The sequence below is a fragment of the Drosophila subpulchrella genome, chromosome 2R (genome assembly GCF_014743375.2).
Source record: "Drosophila subpulchrella strain 33 F10 #4 breed RU33 chromosome 2R, RU_Dsub_v1.1 Primary Assembly, whole genome shotgun sequence".
NCBI lineage: Eukaryota > Metazoa > Arthropoda > Insecta > Diptera > Drosophilidae > Drosophila > Drosophila subpulchrella.
The window spans coordinates 782319-800695 of record NC_050611.1 but is presented as its reverse complement, the minus strand read 5'-3'; the positions used below and the strand labels follow the sequence as shown (position 1 = coordinate 800695).

General features: G+C 40.4%; 1 protein-coding gene across 4 annotated transcripts in view; it reads left to right on the top strand.

Annotated features, from left to right (window-relative positions):
* Positions 1–898: 898 nt before the first annotated feature.
* The window catches only part of LOC119551288, a 40741-nt gene continuing 23262 nt past the window's right edge, over positions 899–18377 (top strand). For all 4 annotated transcript variants that reach the window (XM_037860561.1, XM_037860559.1, XM_037860560.1 and 1 more), the window contains exons 1-2: positions 899–1356; positions 10189–10853. In XM_037860561.1, coding sequence (XP_037716489.1) covers positions 10819–10853 — 35 coding nt within the window. In that variant the 5' untranslated portion in view covers positions 899–1356; positions 10189–10818. The remainder of the gene's footprint in view (positions 1357–10188; positions 10854–18377) is intronic.

Here is an 18377-nt window from a genome sequence, read left to right as displayed (position 1 = left end):
CTTAGACGTCACTAGACGCTATTATCTATTCTTGCACACAAAAAATCGATTTGTAAAATTGACCAGTATAATAGCAAAATGGTCCGTAGCCATCGAATTGTCAATTTTACCCATCAAATAGTTAATTTTACGTAGCACGTAAGGGTTACTTTAAAAAATAGTTATGTAACTGTAAACTGTAGGGGTAGAATGGACCCAACCCATTGACTGCAATGATATAACTATTTTCATAGTTATCAAACCCATAAAATATAGTTAGTTATATACCTTAAAATTGACAAAGTTAATAACTAAATTTATAGAGATATGTTTTAAATAAAGACTTAACTTTTCAGAGTTTGGCTTGGGAGTCTAGGAGTACGAGACGCTACCACCAGTTGGAGATTATAAAACACATTGGAGAACAATTTATTTTTGCACACTTTTGGGTGAAAGATTTTACGGTAGGATAACTATTTTTAATAGTTAATCAACTATTTACAATAACAAAATACACACATCACTTGAACGTAACTATCTCAATAAAGGCTTAAATATTAAATAGTAAGCAAAGCAAAAACAAATACATACAACAATTTTCAATAGTAAAGTACAATTTTTCTTGTTACTAAACTATCTGCATTGGTTAATTTTACCAACAGATTTTTTTGTGTGTGGGAATATTGTAGTAAGCCATGACACTAGATCCGCTATGTTTATTCCTTGCAAAATTGGGGCCTCAATTTTGGATTTGTAGGTTATCTAAGGTAAAATTGAAGGCTTTTTCATCTTAACAAAATCCATTTTCACCCAGCAGACCCACAAATTGGGTTTCCCCCCTTATTGTGCGCCAAGTTAACAGTCGAGTAGCAGCGTCGCTGCGTTCGAATTTCGCTCCGTTAGTTCGCTCGGTCGTTCGCTCAGTCGTTCACGAAACTTCGCCGCGTTCACTCTAGTTTCCGGTCCGCGTTCGCTGAGTTCTTCAACTCGAACTTCTCGCCGGCATCGTTTGTTGTTGTTTCGAACGCATATGTGGGTGTGCAGTGTGCATAGAAATACGAGCATGTGTGCGTTCTGCTCATAATTTTGCGCGTTTTGTGCGTTGACAGCTGCAAAAAGCAAAAAGCAAAAAAAAAGAGAGTGCAGAAAAGTGCAGAAAGCAAAGCAAAGGCCGACAGCCAAACAAACAACAAACAAACAAAGCAGAAGCCAACAGAAACAACAACACACCTGCTGCCAGTCGCCGTTTCTGTTTGTGTTGGTGTTTCTGGGTCCAGAAGGCAAAAAGGGAAACAAAGATGCAAAAAGTGCAGGATGGCGAATCGTGATTTTCCGGCGAAATAGAGGAGCCTCAAAGGAGACGGCGGAAGAAGAAGAGTGAGTTCCTATCGCCCAAGTTCAATGACTGCGGCCAGACTTAATGAGTCCCACCCCTCGAACCGCTCCAAATGCCTGATAACAACAGGCGACAAAAACCCATTTACATATAATTATCTCGCACTGCCCCCATCTCAACTTTTTTTGCGTCTAGGACAGTCAAACTTCACATTAAAAACTCCCCAAAATGTATTGTTTATAAGGGCTCAAAAAGTAATATTTTTAGAATCCTGATAATCCTCATTGTTTGTTTCATTTTATTAAAAGTTATTATTGGGCTAAGTTATTTTTGATAGATAGGTTTGTTCAATTTTGTGTTTTTATCTAAAAACCGCTCGAAATTGTTTTTTTTTTGTTCCGAAAGCAGAAAATTGGGCCTAACAAATTAAATTCTTAATATTTAATTAGCATATTCAGCACTTTACTCTTAATGGTCGAATAAAACGTTTGGTTTTGTATTTGCTAATAATGATATGGTTACTGATCACTTTTGGATCAGTAATCTGTGATTTGGTTGGTTCTGCTGAACACTCATGATTCATTACGACGGCAATAAAACAAATGATTTCTATTAAAAATGCGTTTGAAAAAGCTTTATAAATTGCCACTGCACCTGCAGCATTGCGCCAAAAGTCGTGGTTTCATTAAAGTCAAACACATTTGTAAAGAATTTAACTTAATTCATGGCTTTTTAATAATAATAATGCTAATTCTTGTTGATATTTCACTCATGAGTACATGCAGCAATGTATCATGTATTTTTACACCCCTTTTTTCTAATCATGATGCAAGAGTTTTTTATTTTGATTAATAATCATGTGCGTTCAGCAGAACTATCGCAAGAGTTCCATCAGTGATCAGGTGTTATGTTGCTCTGCTGAAAGCGGCCATTTTTATAATTGTAATGGCTATTAAAACATATAAATCGTTAAATAGATTCCATTTTCTGTTTTAATTCTCAAAAGAAGCATTTCAACTGGTTTTTTTCTTAAGCTCTAAAGAGTTAAATTGCACAACAAAAATGTTCCCATAGAACTTTAGTGTTCCTCTCAACAAATTAACTTTAGCCTTAATACATTTATTACCTTAACATAAACATCTATATCTTTGTGACAGCAATTCTCTTTAGGCAGGTTTGACTGTAGTTATCAGTGCTGTATCACCCTTCGCCTCCAATATGTTAATTTGAGCAGCTGTAGGCGCCGCCCGAAGATTTTTGTTGTGTTTCCTTGGTCTGTCCCCAAAATGAACTTGTCAAATGCTCAATGATTGCCGTCAATTATCAGTGTCATCGATGCTATCTCTGCCTGATAACCGCGGCGATAACGATAACGATTGGCAGGCTGTTCGCTTTATACTTTGGACTTCTTGCGGAAGAAATAGCGTTGCTGATTTCGATTTCAATTCCACTTCCATGCCGTCGACTTGCACAACTTTATGGGATCGAGCGTATGCGTAATATTATTGCGCATACGCCACATGGCGCCCCATCGATAAGAGCTCCCCTGGTTATTGTTTATTGAATTTCGGTTTGTCATTGATTCAATTAATAATCCCAATGGGAATGGAATTGAGGAATTGTGCATGGGAATGGTGGCTCGAATTGCCACCGACTTCGATTGCAAAGCCATTTCGCAACCCTAATGGCCCAATGAGTAATGGAAAGTGGAGAATAGCACACTCCTCCCCCCTCGAAAAGCGCATTTCTGATAAGATTAGGGCCGCATTTGTTCACTGGAAATTATTAATGAATTCTCCCAGCCCACTAAGCGAAATGCTGATGGTTCATTGCACAAACATTCGGTCGAATCAAAAAACAGAGAGGGGGAGAACTCTTCTCCAACCTTGGAATTATGCAACCTTAGCGCCGATTGCCATAAAGAAAACTTGGTACAAAAAAGTCAACACCGAAGACGTGGCTGTGACTGTAATTTCTAGCATTTTAATTACGACTGTTGCCACAACAATCATAATGGGTTTGGGCTCCCCACCCACTGCGGCCCCCTCTTTTCACGTGAAAACCCCAACTGGCGCAATTTTCACGCACGTGCTGCCGCCACAAAAACCGGAAGCAGAAAGGTGCGCCTGCGTCCGAAAAGGCGTGCGTGTTTTTTAGAAAACATGGCTACACATGTACAATAATATTTGATTTGCATAATGAATGGAGACAGCCAAGCACAGGCCAGGGAAAAAGTTTCTGGGAAAATCGGTTTAAACTCAAATTGAATTAAGCTTTAGCTGCAATTATTTATGGTCAGCAAAGCCACACAAATCCACCGCAAATAAATTTATAAGGTGAGAAGCCACAGAAGATAGGTCTGTATTATTTTATTTGTGCTAGGATGAAGTCACCAGGAAAAGGCAGCCAGAGAAGAGAAGAAATGATACTAAACCAATTGCGAAAATTAGATTACTGTGGAATAGGAAATACTTTTATATTATTTAATTTGCCTAGGACTAGAAATACAACATGAAAATAAAACTTAATTATTTAGAAGCGATTGGGCTTTAAATAGATTTCGACTCTGGTTATTTGCATAACGAATATTAAAGACAAACCAAACCCGTCCACTGGACGATACAAATATTAGGCACCACAAAAAAATACCAAAACCATTGTTCTGCTGACAATAGCAAAAATATATAAAAAACATTCCTATATGAATAAATAAATTGAGAAAAATGCGATGGCAAAGGACATGGGAATTTTAGCTTTTATGGGAACGGCAGGAAGGGATTAAACTCAACTAAAATGTGTAGAAAAACATTTACTACGAAAATGTTTCTGTCAACATAACCACAGGAATTCTCCAAAATAGAGGTACTAACGAAAAATGCGGGGGTGAGGTCGAAAAAGACTTCTCGTGTTGGGGGCAAATAAATAAGCCGCAGCTAGAGCTATAGGGTTGCTGCTCCACATAAGCTGACATTTGCATACGCATTTGGGGGAGGGGGTGGCTGGTTAATGGGGTGGGGGCACCCGTAGGTGGTGGCGCTATCCCAGTTGTATATCTTAACTACCTAACTTCTCTCCGGGTCCCACAGTCTGCCCAACTGTCTGCCTATTCCAGTTGACAAACGCAAACACATCAGCCATAACCATATCTCATTTGGGCTCATATCATAAATTCCTTGAGGCAGCGCAGGGTGATGTGATGGAGTCGTAGATGGCGATATGGAGCACTGAGAACTCTGTGGGTCTGTAGTTGTTGACTCTTCGCAATTCCATGGGGCCCAATCTCATGGCAAACCATTTGCAGGCACGCACTAATTTTTTCTCCGCTGCTGAAAAGCTTGGTTTAGGGCACGTTTCGCATTTTATGGTGATTCGTTTTATGTCGTTTCCCCGCATTTAAATTTAAGTTTTATATGAATTTCAAGCAGGGCAAGGTTGGTTTGACACCTTTTCTCGAGCCCATTTTACGGTCAACAATTGAAATCAACACTTGGCTGTCTCGCTCTGTCTGTATCTCCCCACATAAACCATACACCAACTATAGCCCGTAGTATCTTTGCATTTGTATCTAAGCCTTTGTTTGCCCCGTAGTTTGGTGAGCTGTTAGCCAGTAACTTGCCGAACTGGTTCTGATTCAGAAATTCATAACACAAACATCGGCCACATCCTACTTGGCAACACCTTCCCCGAAGCCCCTTTTGGCTTTTTAATTTTTTGGCAACAGAACTTTTGTCGCCTGACTCTTCAAACCGGTCACTGGTTTACTATACCATACTACACACATAGCCGTACGTTTTTAGTCAATGATATGGAGCTAATGCTCCGCGATGGTGTCATATGTGTTTGTTTGCCTTGCGGTCGCTGCTTTTGGTTTCGGCCACTTCCTGGGGCTCTTAATTGGTTATTTCATTTCGTTATTCAATTTGCTACTTAATACAATTACTTTGGTCCACCATTCACTCAATCTTTTGAGCCAGCTTATGTTACTCCAATTTACGCTAATTACCCAGGCAAATAATGAGGCTTCCGCTTCCAAATTTAATGGCTGCCTCTGCCTCCTCCATTTCGCTCGCCTCTTATCTCCCACTAATCTGGCCAGAATCCACGAATATAATGTATACTTTGAAAGCCCCCGAATGGCGGAATTCTTGCCTTGGCATAGTTTCTGCTGACTGCCGCAGTCTTTGGGAACGCAGAGCTCAAGATAAAGCCAGCCAGAGATTTACAACATCGGGGTCAGTGGGTGGTGGAGGTGGTGCTACCCACTAAGTCATATCATAAGAAAGCGGAAGCGCGGAAAATGTTTGCCTAGCATAAATGTGTTTACATTTCCACGACGGCTTACAATTGAGACTTTGGCTTAGAGTGGAACAATTTTCCATCAATTGATTGGGCTCGAGGGGCGAGATAGTGAACAAATATGCCAACAGTGCTTTGCGAAGCTATAAATCTATGGGGAACAGCGGTGGGCTTCGGGCGAGATAGCAGGGTTCGATAAACCCATAAAAGAGGAGCACCAAGTGCTTTTTATGAATGGGAGCACAACAAATTGGCCTAAAAAAGGTAATTTTAGAAGTTGACAAAACACACATAAAAATCTTTTATTTATACGGCTTGCTAGGGGTAGTTGAACCAGTTCAGGGCAAAGCGGCTCAAAGTAAGGAAATAATCATTAAAAAGTATGCAAATAAAGATACAAATAAAATGGACTGCTAGAAAACTCAAATGGATATTAGTTTTAAAGACTAGTTTATTAAAAATTGAGTATGTATTTATCCATCTAAGCGTTGCAAGAAATTAAACATCATTTTGCAAGCATTTCCATCAGCCATTCCAATCTAATCCGAAGAAGATTGGCAAATACAGCATTTAATTGGATTCTACGGGTAGTTTTTAGCACACTCAAGTGCTCTCTGCATTCGAACGGCGATTCCCGTTTGCGAACACACCTGGATTTCCCGCCCTTACACCTGTCATCGAGAGGATTTCCGTAGTTGTTTTTGCACCGACCCCGCCTGCCGGCACTTCAATAAAAGTTGAAATTGAGCTGAAGCCAGAGAAGCAGGACCACAGGTAGGGGCAACAATTCCCCGATCGAAGTTTTATGGGTTAAATGTGAACTTTTATTGGCATTTATTATGGCCGGCACTTGAAGGGGCCCGAATAGTTTGCTTGTCAGTTTGGCAGGAATGTAAATTTGATTGCATTTCGCTCGATTAACCATCAAACTGGTGAAAAACAAACAACGGAGGAGGGGGTCGCGTACATATTTACGCAGCCATTTTTCCCTCTAATTGGACGCGCAACAAACACATAAAAATCTAGTTTCGAAAATGCTGACAACTTGAAAAGCCACGAAAGTATCTGTGCATCTGCGGCATACGCAGATACGATTTTATATTTGCCCACGAAGCGGGCATATTTTTGGGTGGTCGCGGTCATGTACATAGCCATAAAACATATTTTTCACAGATTTATGATTTGTTTATTTTGCGCTCTCATTCCTCGATACGTTTTTCGCGGGGCTGTGAGGTAGCCAACTTGGCGACACATTCGCTGTCAGCGAAATAAAAAAGGGAAAAAGGAGCGCTGCTCTTGCTGTTCCTGTTTTATTTTCCATCTTTCGCTTATTGGCATAAATGGACTTCTGCGTGCCTGTGCCGAGTCGCTGAGTCTGCGGATCCGCCGGGTTTATGTTTAATTATAAATCCCGTTACTCAAGATCTTTGCAGGGGCGGGCGGAAAGGGAGGAAAAGGAGTTTTTGCGATGCAGCTGCTGCTTCGTTTATGGGCAGCCAAGCAACTCGAACCGAACTCAGCCAGCCATATTCCCCATCAGCGACTCGTCATCTGCGGCATCAGTTGCTGCTGCCCCTTTTCCCCCTCTCCATGCCACCCACCACCCTCCGAGAGCATCCCCCTCGCAATCCACCAGCCAGCGCCCCTGCCACGACGTGCCCAAATTGCATTTGCATTCGAGTTATGTGCGCTAATTTCACGTTATGAAATTTTTATTTCGCACATTTGCTCGTCGCCGTTTTCTTGCCTCGTTTTTCATCTGCCAGTGAAAAAGATTCTGCCTCAGCTAAATTGGACAAAAACTGTTTATATTTTCTTATGGAAATGTCTTTTTATATGCTGCTAGACAATAGTGGGACTCCTGAAAGTGTTTTCTCAATTCGGAAGTCAATTTTACTTGAAAAAATGTTTACTTACTAAGAGGGAAGCTAAAGTAAAATATATTTTAAGATGAATAAATGGATTTTCTCTTATTAAAAGCGAATTTGAGAAAATTGTAGTACCCATAAGAATAGTTCAGTAAGTGAAGTTAGCCCATAGAACCGCCTTTACATATGTAACTTTCCTTAATTTGATTAGTAATCGTTTGGGTTTTTCCCAGTGCATTTATTAAACGCCTGCTTGCCTTAGACCAAGTCAAATTAATTCTATTAAGAAATCATCTTCATTGCTTTAGCTTTGGGTCAACAAAGGCGATCTGGCGAATTCCTTAGCCAGTTGAGCGGGGATTGTTCTCTAATCTCGAGATAGTGGCATGTGGGTGACACCTTCTCCTGCCCCGAAGTACCCCTCCTGCCCCAAATGTGAGCAACTCTTTGTTGTTCAATCTGTGGGCGTCGAGTCTTGGATTTCACTTGCTGAAGAGTGCAAAGTAATCAGTAAACGAGGGCAATGGAAGGGGAGGGGGGAGAAACTGCAGCGGCAGCCACTTGTGGGCCTCGAGTGTTGGTAAAAGCGTTTTGTATCTGTCGGATACAATGGGCCATAAATCAGAAGAGTTCCACTTGCCGGCGAGATTGCACTATTTTCGAGTTTGAGAAACTTTTGATATTTAGATGGTGGACTAGTGGATGGTGGAGAATGGATTCGGATTCGGATTCGGATCCAGAAGCACTGTTTTGCGGTGGTAATTGCACGCTCGCTGAGGCGTATCGTATGCGGCAGGTTTCCGTTGTTCATTCAGGGGAAAATGGGAAGCCCGGGTGAGCGGAGTGAGGGGGAAAAGCGTGGAAAAGGGGGAACGACCCGAAATAGCGGCAAAGCCGAATGCGGAACATGAAGCATAACAAGGGCGACACAGTAAAAAACATAGTATGACTGCCTTGAATTTGTTCTACATTGGAAATCATATCTTTATTATGATCAGATATCTTTGCAATACTTTTGATGCCTTTGTTTTATATTTACTATAATATAATATTTATCTTATCAAATGTTATCATACGTGTATTTAATAACGTTTTGAAGGAACATGAGATATATATGACAAAGGTAGAATACCAAGCAAATATTCGCACATTGTTTGCACCATAAATGTTCCCAATATCATGAAATTTATATAAAGTATATGTCACATGCCACAAAAGGAATAATAAAAGACAGAACCCATGACCTAATCGGGTAGTATTTTTCTCTGTGTGGCGACAGGAACCGGGGGAAATATGCACGGGTACTACGTGTTGCAATCTCCAATAGATACAGTACACAGTACGCCGCTCAGTCTCAGATACAGATACAAATGCCGCGGCGTGCGTGAGAAGCTCCAAGTTGGTGCGTTTTGCTTTTTTCACGCTCTCGCTGGCAAGTTGGTAGGAAAAACGGAGGAAAACACTGAAAAACATCAGAAAAGAAGCATGTTCTTTGTCATGCATGGGTAAATGTATCTGTGTCTGTATATGTATCTGCAGCTCCATCTGTTGCCGCCTCTGTGCTCGAAACTCGTATGTGAGCCAAGTGCAGGGCCGAAACTGTAACCAAATACGCCATTAGAACCGAACGGGGCCCGAAAGAACAGAGGGGGCACAGGGCCATAATTACATATGCATCCGTTCTGGCCAAAAAGGATGGGGGTCACACACAGATTGAGGCCATGATTGATGTTCCCCGTTCTGTTCTGGCGGAGATGGCACGGCCGCCTTATCAGTGGGTATCCATCCGAAATGCCAGACATTCCCAATCCCATTCTTCTCCGCCAGCAGACTGTTCTTTTCTGCAAATTTCGTTAGCTTCCATCAAATTTACAGACCATAAATCTTCACTTCTGCGGGCTGGTCCACTAAATGCCTTCACACAGTAACAGTTGTTTTCCATCCAAATGGTTTAAGGAAGTTTTCACGGCACTTAATTGCAATTCTCGTTAGGCCCGTAACATCATTAAAAGTTTGCCAGCGCAGAACCTAATCCATTCATTAAATAGTATTAATTGTTACAGGTATACAGATACATGACAAATTATTTGAAATACAACAAGTGGAATTTCCACAGTCGTTCTAAACGGTTTAGGTTAAACACAAGTAAACAAGCAGCTAAAGGAAACCATTACATGTTATAATGTATTTTGAATACAAATTTCGAAATGTTCTAGTAAAATAAGGAAGAAATTATATTTTAACATGTTGGAATATCACTTTCTGTTATTTTATTCTCATCTCAGTTATTGATTCCAAATTCAAATAGAACCATTTTTTATATTTGATCCGACGATAAATGAACGAACGTGACCCTGTCAATGAGAATTATTCTGTAAAATGCGTATAAGAAAGGTCATATTTAATGTATTTTTTGGGGGTTTCATAGCAAATCACACATTGTGTAATAAATCAGAAATTTTTGCCCGACAAGTATTACGACATTTCTGCTGATGCTGTAACTTCTCGTAAGCCGGACCCCAAAATCCGATTCGACGCGACTTGTTGGAAGCAAATGCTTCGAATTTGTCACTCGACACGTCAATTATATAAATCGCTTATGCGGCCCTCCCGAAATTTACCCCTCTTTTCGTTTTGAAGCTTGTTGATACAAATGAACGGAAAATAAATTTGAAAATAATGTGTGAATTTCTCCTTTCCTCGTTTCAGCTCCCCGAAGAAAAGAAAAGCAGAAACCCGATGAGATTGTCAACGAGGAGCGCAGTGAATGAAAATATTTTGGTGCATTGAAAGTGCTTGTGCGTTGGGAAATGCTCGATCGCGATCGCAGCTGAGGATTATTGATTCCGTCGAATTACGAATTTCGAATTACGGATTGCACAATCTACAATCCGTCCGCATATCGATGAATAGAAATAAATCCCCGGCAAACAGTTGCAGCTGCCTACTTTGGCTAATTGATTTTCATTTCGGTTTCTGTTTTTCCCATTTGTTTGTTGGCTGGTTTGTTGGTTTGTTTGTTCGCCTCTTGCAATGAGGCGTCCAAAAGCTGCCAATCACAACAAAAATAACACCAAAAACAACTCGCCAAATGAACAAAAACAAGCAGAAAAACAACAAGTACATGAAGTGAAGCTGCGCGACAACTGCGTTTGCGCTTTTTGCTGTTTTTTTAATTAATTTTAAGTGTCGCCGTAGTCGGTTGCCCTTTTTCGCCGGGAGTGAGAAAGATAGCGTTGGAGCGGTGAGACCCTCCGGAAATCGGCAATTTAATTTACAATACAACATTAGTACGGACATAAAAGCGGATAAAGGCGAGCAGCGAAAGGAGAACCGAAAATGTTCGCGGGAATAAGGAAGCGCCTGGCACGCAAGTAAGTCACCACCGAAATTCCTACACACTCAGAGAACTCCATTTGGAATTGTCGAGTTTGAAAGTTTTAGAAATATCTAATTAAAACAGGAAATAAAATATGCTTTTACGTAGTATATTCAACAAAATGTATACAAAGACATCGATACCTTTACATTCTTTGAAATACTTAAAGAAAGTATCGCGAATTCTTGTGGGATCAGATAGAGCATTTATTATTTCGTTGCGTAATTTCTTTTGTTGGTATTTGATTTCATAATTTTTGTATATTGGATCTTAAGAACGCACCGTTTTTAAATATCTATACTTTTGGTAACAAGACAAAAAGTTAACTGAAGAATTCGCATTGTTGAGATAACTGAAATGTAATTAGGAGGAAATCAAAGCAAAAGATTGTGCGAGATATATATTTTGTTTTTGGTATTAAACACGAATTCGAGCTGTTTGAGTAAATGATTGATCTGTGAATAGAACCATTGAATTTAGTTATATTTTATACAGACTTTTCCTCTCCGTGTACACCACCCCCTTTTGGCCTGCGGAGACGATTATGTCCAGCAGCTTTTATGTGTTTCCTTCTACTTTATCAAAGTCCTTCTTCGTCTTCCTTCGACTTCGACTACTTCCTTTGCCATGCCCCAATTCCTTCGTTAATGAGTTTCGCGATAAAGGTCATTGGTCGAGGGGCGAAGTCGAGAACCGGGCGGGGACCTTTTCAATTTGCAAAATCGCTGACAAAAATGGGAGAGTAGCAGACACACACCAGAAAAAAGAACGTTGCAATGGCAAAACTTACTTTTGTATAATTAATTTCTGGCGACTTACAATACACTCCCTCTCAGCTTTCCGAAGGCCATGATTTTGCGACCTATCGGGCAAATAGTCATCAGTCATCGTCATCATTATTATAATGATTTTTTTGCGTTAAATGAGCCAATTAGTTTAAAATCTTTATTATTAGCTGATTGCTGATGGCTGGCATCTTGGACCGGTTTCGTTTGGCCATAAGCGAAAATTGAATTATGCTCCAATGCGATTCGAATTTCGAGTTTGCCTCGCGGGCCATTACCTCTCCAAAAATTAGCAGTCGGAGCAATCAAAAAGCCATCTGCCAAATGATTTTCGTGGGAAAAGCAATCGCGATGAGAAAACAAATGAAAGTTTCCGCCAAACTATCGAGGTTTTTGCATAGATAATGGAAAATCCATCAACAAAAGTTTTCTTGGAGAAAAGGGTAATTTATCTTCGAACAAAGATAGCTTGGAGAAACATCAGAAATGGTGTGGAAAGTATCTAAGACAAATAACCGTATTGAACCTAATAACCTTAATAATCAAATAAATAAGGTTATGGTCTGGTTTTCATATGGTACACAAGATTAAAGTTATCTTAGTCCCAGGAAACCCTCTAGTTTAATTGCTTGACTACCCAAATAATCATGGCTTCTTGAAATATTTTAGCCCTGAACTAAATCAAACACAGCGTATTTAATGTTTACCAAACATGAGCTTGTCTATGACCAATATGGTGATATTTTCTATAAGAGTCTCTTATGTAGAGCAGCTAAATATGGTCCCTCGGAGAACATCGCCCATCACTGGTGGCCTTTATTTACAAGTCATGATGTGCTAATTATTACAGAAAAGTGCAGTCGAATGCCTTTTAGCACTTACCGGTGACACGCCCCCTGAGGGCGTACGATGATGATAACTAATGCCCCAAACACATCAGGCATCCATGAAGCCAGGTGCTAAAAACACCTGTGCAAATAGAAACCCAAAAGCCCAAAGCACCTTGTAGGTGGAACTCTCGCATTTACATACCACGTATATATATATGTATAGCAAGGGGAAGGGGTGTATTTTCGGTGCTCGGGCCGAAACCTTTAAGATCTTTGTGTTCCGGGGCCCACACACGAAAATGTTCGCTTAGAAACGCCTGCGAGGCCTTCCCTCCTTCCAACCTCCTCTTTCCCAACACGGCAATCAAGCGCGACTAAAGCTAAAAATAATTACACAAAAGACATAACACACTTTATTAAGCACTAAACATTTGATGTGCTGGGATGTGGGCTCCAAAAGTCGGATGAAGCCAAGTGCAGCTTGCATAAAGAGCACTTGGAGAAATAAAAAAACCATTTAAAATCGGGAATAAAAATTCCGATTTAAGAGAGTTTATTTTTGAAGCTCCAAACAACAAGTATTAAAAGTACTCTGAGTGGAAATATTATGTGCTTACTTAAGACACGATTAGGTTCATGACTTTCGTGACATTCTGTCGTATACAATTCTCTTTAAAAAGGTTAGATTGATAGCCTTTCAGTTATTCAATTTATTATGGTATTTACTCATATTTTCAAAAAGGGTATTTTCGATTATTTTTTAGTACAACAAATTTAATATAACTTAGGTATTACAAGTTGTTGTATTTCAAAATCCTAAGTTAGAAAGTAATATTGACCTTTCTTTATCATGTGTTTAAAATTTAGTTATTTAAAGTGGTTATTTTCCGAGAACTATTTGGATATTGTTCTTTCTGTGTATCATAAGATACGAATGTGATGAGTTCTCACGAATGTAAAAACTAAAGTCATTCGGATTTATGCCTATGTGCGCCTGAGAGTCGGGGAAACATTAGTGATTCTTAAAACTTACAGGCACCGCCTTCTAATTATGATTGATACGGGAAGAAGACCGTGCATTCGACCCGCAACAGTGACGCCAGCAACAGTAATAAGAACAACTAGATATCCGCCGGCAGTTTCTTCATTCGTTCTCAATTTCAAACTCATTTCGCCCTGTTCCCATTGTTTTCCGCCTCTTGCCAGCTATATCAGATGTAGATGGGAACTTACAGTTATGTAGGCTATATAGTGTGCCCCCCACTGTTTTCCAGCTTAGATTACACACAAAAGAAAACGAATAAAATGAAAATTAAACCAAGGCAAACTTCAGGGCTGCTATTCGGCAATTAGCGGAAATCCAAGCTCAAACTTTTCGTAATGATAAAACAATTTACACAGGGGGTTTGTTCAGCTGTAGCCGAATTTATATGCGTCTGCGATTGGGGTTTTGGTTTATTTTGCCAAGTGAAGAGAGGACAAATTGATCGACTGATAGACCACACACCCCGAGCCTTTGGGTTCCAACCCCGTGGTCATAAGTGCGCCATTAGCACTAGCAAACGCATCTCGAAACTCCACTTGGCCATAAAAATCCATCCTCCTACTCCTCAAAAAGGAAAAACACCCACCAAAGAGGCAAAGCATTCATTGCACACACAAAAGAAAATGCCATTTTATGCATTTCAAGTGCGTCTGCCTCCACTATCTGGCATCTCTATTTCTCACTGGATGGGCTGGGGAATTATGCTTTTGTATCAGAGCCCCGGGTCTGTTTTTGATGGGCGTCCCGCACTTCGTGTGTCACAGAAACTGAAGTGTCAATTCCATCATAAGCTAAAGTGGCGCACATATCGCATAACGCATCTCATCTCGAAAAGGGGCCACGGATGACGACTGAGACAGGCCAAGAAAAAGAAAAACTATTGAACAATTTCACAATAACGAAAATGAAATGAGAGAAGAAAGCAAGAAAATTACAATTGCACGTCGATACGTCGCACATGTCCAAGTTCACAGCGAAGCTGAGATACTCTTGCTCTATAAATAAGTAACTCGATAGTTTGAAGTTGTGTAACCTCGGAATATTTAAATTTATTATCGAAATAGAACTTGTCCCAAAATTAAATAGTACCGCTTTAAAGCTCGAAATGGCACTCATCACAATTAATATATTATATTATCGTCTGGTTATTCATTCACATTACGCTAAATAGGTTTTCTCCTTAAAACGATTGTCAGCACTTTTATTTTTAGCAATTACTTACGCTTTGGGCTTATACTATATCTAATTTGCATAGCAACACGTTTTGCGCCATAAGCTTGTTTTATTCAATACTATTAATTCGCCACCTTGGCATCTATATTTTACTATAAATCAAAACATAATAGCCCCGTTAAACGTTAAAATCGCAAAACCGACTTTGAAGTATTAGATTAATCTTCTACCAATACCTGGAAGTATTGCATCTGCGCATAACGTAAACTATAAGCTTGATCATAACGATCATAGCTTGGGATTATGTATCACTGCCCTTGAATTAACAAAATCATCAATCAGTTTTTCAAGTAATGACTCCATGTTGCGAAAATCCCCAAGAAGTACCCATCATTAACATCGATCATTTCAGCTGGGGCTTAAAGTCGTTGTACCTTACCCCAGTGAAATTAATAAAAACATCTGAGGGACCCCCCATTTCCCCTGGCTGGAATGGATTTTGACAGCGAACACGCCGCCGCAAAAGATATAGCGACAGATCCAATTCTCGCACCCAGTCTTGGCGGCATTTTCACTTTGGGTGCGACAACTGCAGCGGCGGTCGGGATAATGATGAATACCTTTTTAATGAGCGGCTGACACATGCAGATGCAATGAAGATGTCGGCCTGCGATTTATCATCTGGGAATTAGGGGGCGGCAGTGTAGGGAGTGGGGAGTGGGGAGCGGGCTTCGAGATCGGGAAGTGGAAACGGAACGCCGCCTGAAGCCGTTCCCTCATCCGTGGAATGACCCTAACCTACCCCATCTCAACTCGGCTGATTGCGAACTATTGTGCGTTCAATTCCGTTATTGGACTTAAACATGCAGAGTTCGCTGGCTCGGAAAAGTCAGTGCCACTACGCAAACACGCATGCACTGAGAAAAGCAAATCTGTAAATTGCATGAAGAACTAGATAAAAATACTCATTCGATATTTTAAATAGCTTTTTTGTGGTTTAAAAAGGCTAATAATATTATACAATTTTAGAAAATAATTGCTTATGAGCAATATGTTTCTCAATTTCAACATATTACAGATAATATTCTCTAATCACATAAATTATCTCTGATCTATACATTTACCTTTTTTAAACTACTAATAAAACCAAAAACTCTGTTTATTTTGTATTTTAGAATTTAACGATTACTGAGGTTTCTTTTCTCTCCGTGTACTGATATGTACATCTGTATACATATGTACACATAATGAAATATTCCCGTGCATAGTTTCCGTATTTGCCACTGCTCCCCAGCCATTTACCAGCTGACCGTACTTGCTTTCTAATTAAAAGTTTGCCCTTAACGTTCGCTTTAAACGCAAGTCAGTTTTTTGGGTTTGGTCGGTGGGTGGGGCGCCCCAAATGAACCCCAACCCCAGGTCCCAGGTCCCAGTTCCCAGCTCCCAGCTCCAACCCAAGCCACCCAACACGACCTGGGTTTTACAGCCAACTAGGTGCCATTGTTGTTGCGGGGCCAGCGAAAATGTTTGTTGATAAATAGAATTTATATGTGGGTACGTGTGTTTATGGCCCGGCCTGGCATTCGTTATAGATGTGCTCGTTTGGCCAAAAAGGGGCCGATGGGCGTTGGGGCGACAGGTGGCCCAGACCAAGGTGCGTTATCTGGCCAACGACGGCGGAAATGGCCTATTGAGCCAGTGTTTATGGGTCATTAGGGTGCGTGGAGCGCTGGCAAACAATTCGGCAATATCGGCTGGGTCGCCCGTAATTAACATGCCATTGTCCTTGAAGTGAGAGCGATACCGATCGCTTCCGCTGGTATTGGCCAAGTGCCAATCCGAAATCTGCATGCAAAGCACCCGAGAGTTGAGGAGCGGCTTCGGTTAAAGCGTGGCATGCAAATAACTTTCTAAACCGACGGCTGCACCTTGACGGCTTCCTTTTGGAGGCAGACAGCCGCCGCACTGAGGAAAATATATGCACAAGTTTCTTAATTACTTAAAATTCCGAGAGGTGCATAGACTCGAAGTATGAGAAAATGCGATTTAAGCCAACAGCAATAAATTGAATTTCCCAATTTTTGGTTTGGGTTTTGAACGAAATGTAAACTTCACGATCCATGCAAAATAGTATGATAGAAGATCAGATTAACCATGTTAATGGTTTCAAATATCTAGAACTTCAGACCTTAAATTTGTGTTATTTCTTGTTTAGTTGTTTAAGAATTCGAGGGCATATAGAAAAACTATTGATTTATGAAGTGTCATTTTATTTGATAATAATATTGGACAAAAAAATTTTATTTAAAATATTTAATCCAATTCCGAATAAAAGGATCTTAACTTTATGTTTGGCCTGCATCTTAAGTGCTAACTGTCAGCTCCTTATGGACCTAAATCTTGAAGTATTTTAAGCTCTTATCCTCGAAACTTAGGGATTCTCCGAGTGCTGTCTCGAAATGCAAATGCAATGGCCACCATCGGCTCGCGCCTGTCAATCGGCGGAGGTCCCAGGTGTTTGGCCAGGTAAGCAGTAAGTGTCCACTTGACTTCCGTTTCGTGTTGGCTGCTCCTTGGTTCCCGGAATGAAACGTGACACACGCCGTCTCTGGATGGCTTTAATCTATTGCATTTGGCAGTAGTATTTACATGCCAGCCATTCGGCCCTTGTTTATATTTGCATAAATATTTACACAGGCCAGCAGATGTGTGTATGGCTGTGGCTTTTGGCTTTTGGCGCCTCCTTCCCATTCATTCGAATCTCGAACCGCCCATGAAGGTGGTGTTCCCACTGCCAGGGGAGTACTTGTGGATTAGGGCTTTTCCCTACTGCGATCTCATTTCGATTCGGCAACATGGCACTCAATTATGTCGTCGTAATTTCCTGTTCGGCACAATTATATGATGCTTATCGCTATCTCGGTTTTTAACCATATTCGGTTTGGCTCATATGAAGCGTGTATAATAAATCTCCGAGCCGACTTGTCGTCAAATTATGCAAATTTCCAGTGTGGGCTCAGTATCAGTTGGGGATCGGAAAGAGCCAGCGACGGGAAGGGGACACACGTATACCTTCAGATGTGGGTCATCACCGTATCGATAACATCAGACAAAAAGAGGGTGTTGAAATGAGAAGGGGCCACTACTCGCATTTCTCATCACGCCCACGCAATTTTGGAGCAGCGCTGGGAAACAATGGCATAACTGCTTAGCTGGGCCCAAAGCCCTGTGCACACGCACAGATGCAGATGCAGATGCAGATGCATCCACTTTGGCCTCTTGTTTGACTTTGCCTAACACTTTGTGCCATACTTTTCAACTGACAAAATACACACATTCACGCGGGAGAAGAGAGATGGGGATCATTGTACAGATTTTCTAGCTTTATTAGCTTTAAAAAAGCTTATAAACTATTTAGTTTCTTATGAGAACACGGGATTTATTTATAATAATCGCTATTTATTGTATATTATTTACTGCTTTCTGGCTTATTTTCTGATATATATATATTACGGCTTTTGGCTTAATTTAATAAATTTGTAGTCCTTGAAGTAAATACTTTTTTACATTTTGATATTGAGATTTTCAGTATAACTATACTATACTATATTCATAAGTATGTTAAAATATACAGGGCTGATGTGATTTGCACTTTCGAGTAATTTAGGAAAACTCATTTTCAATTT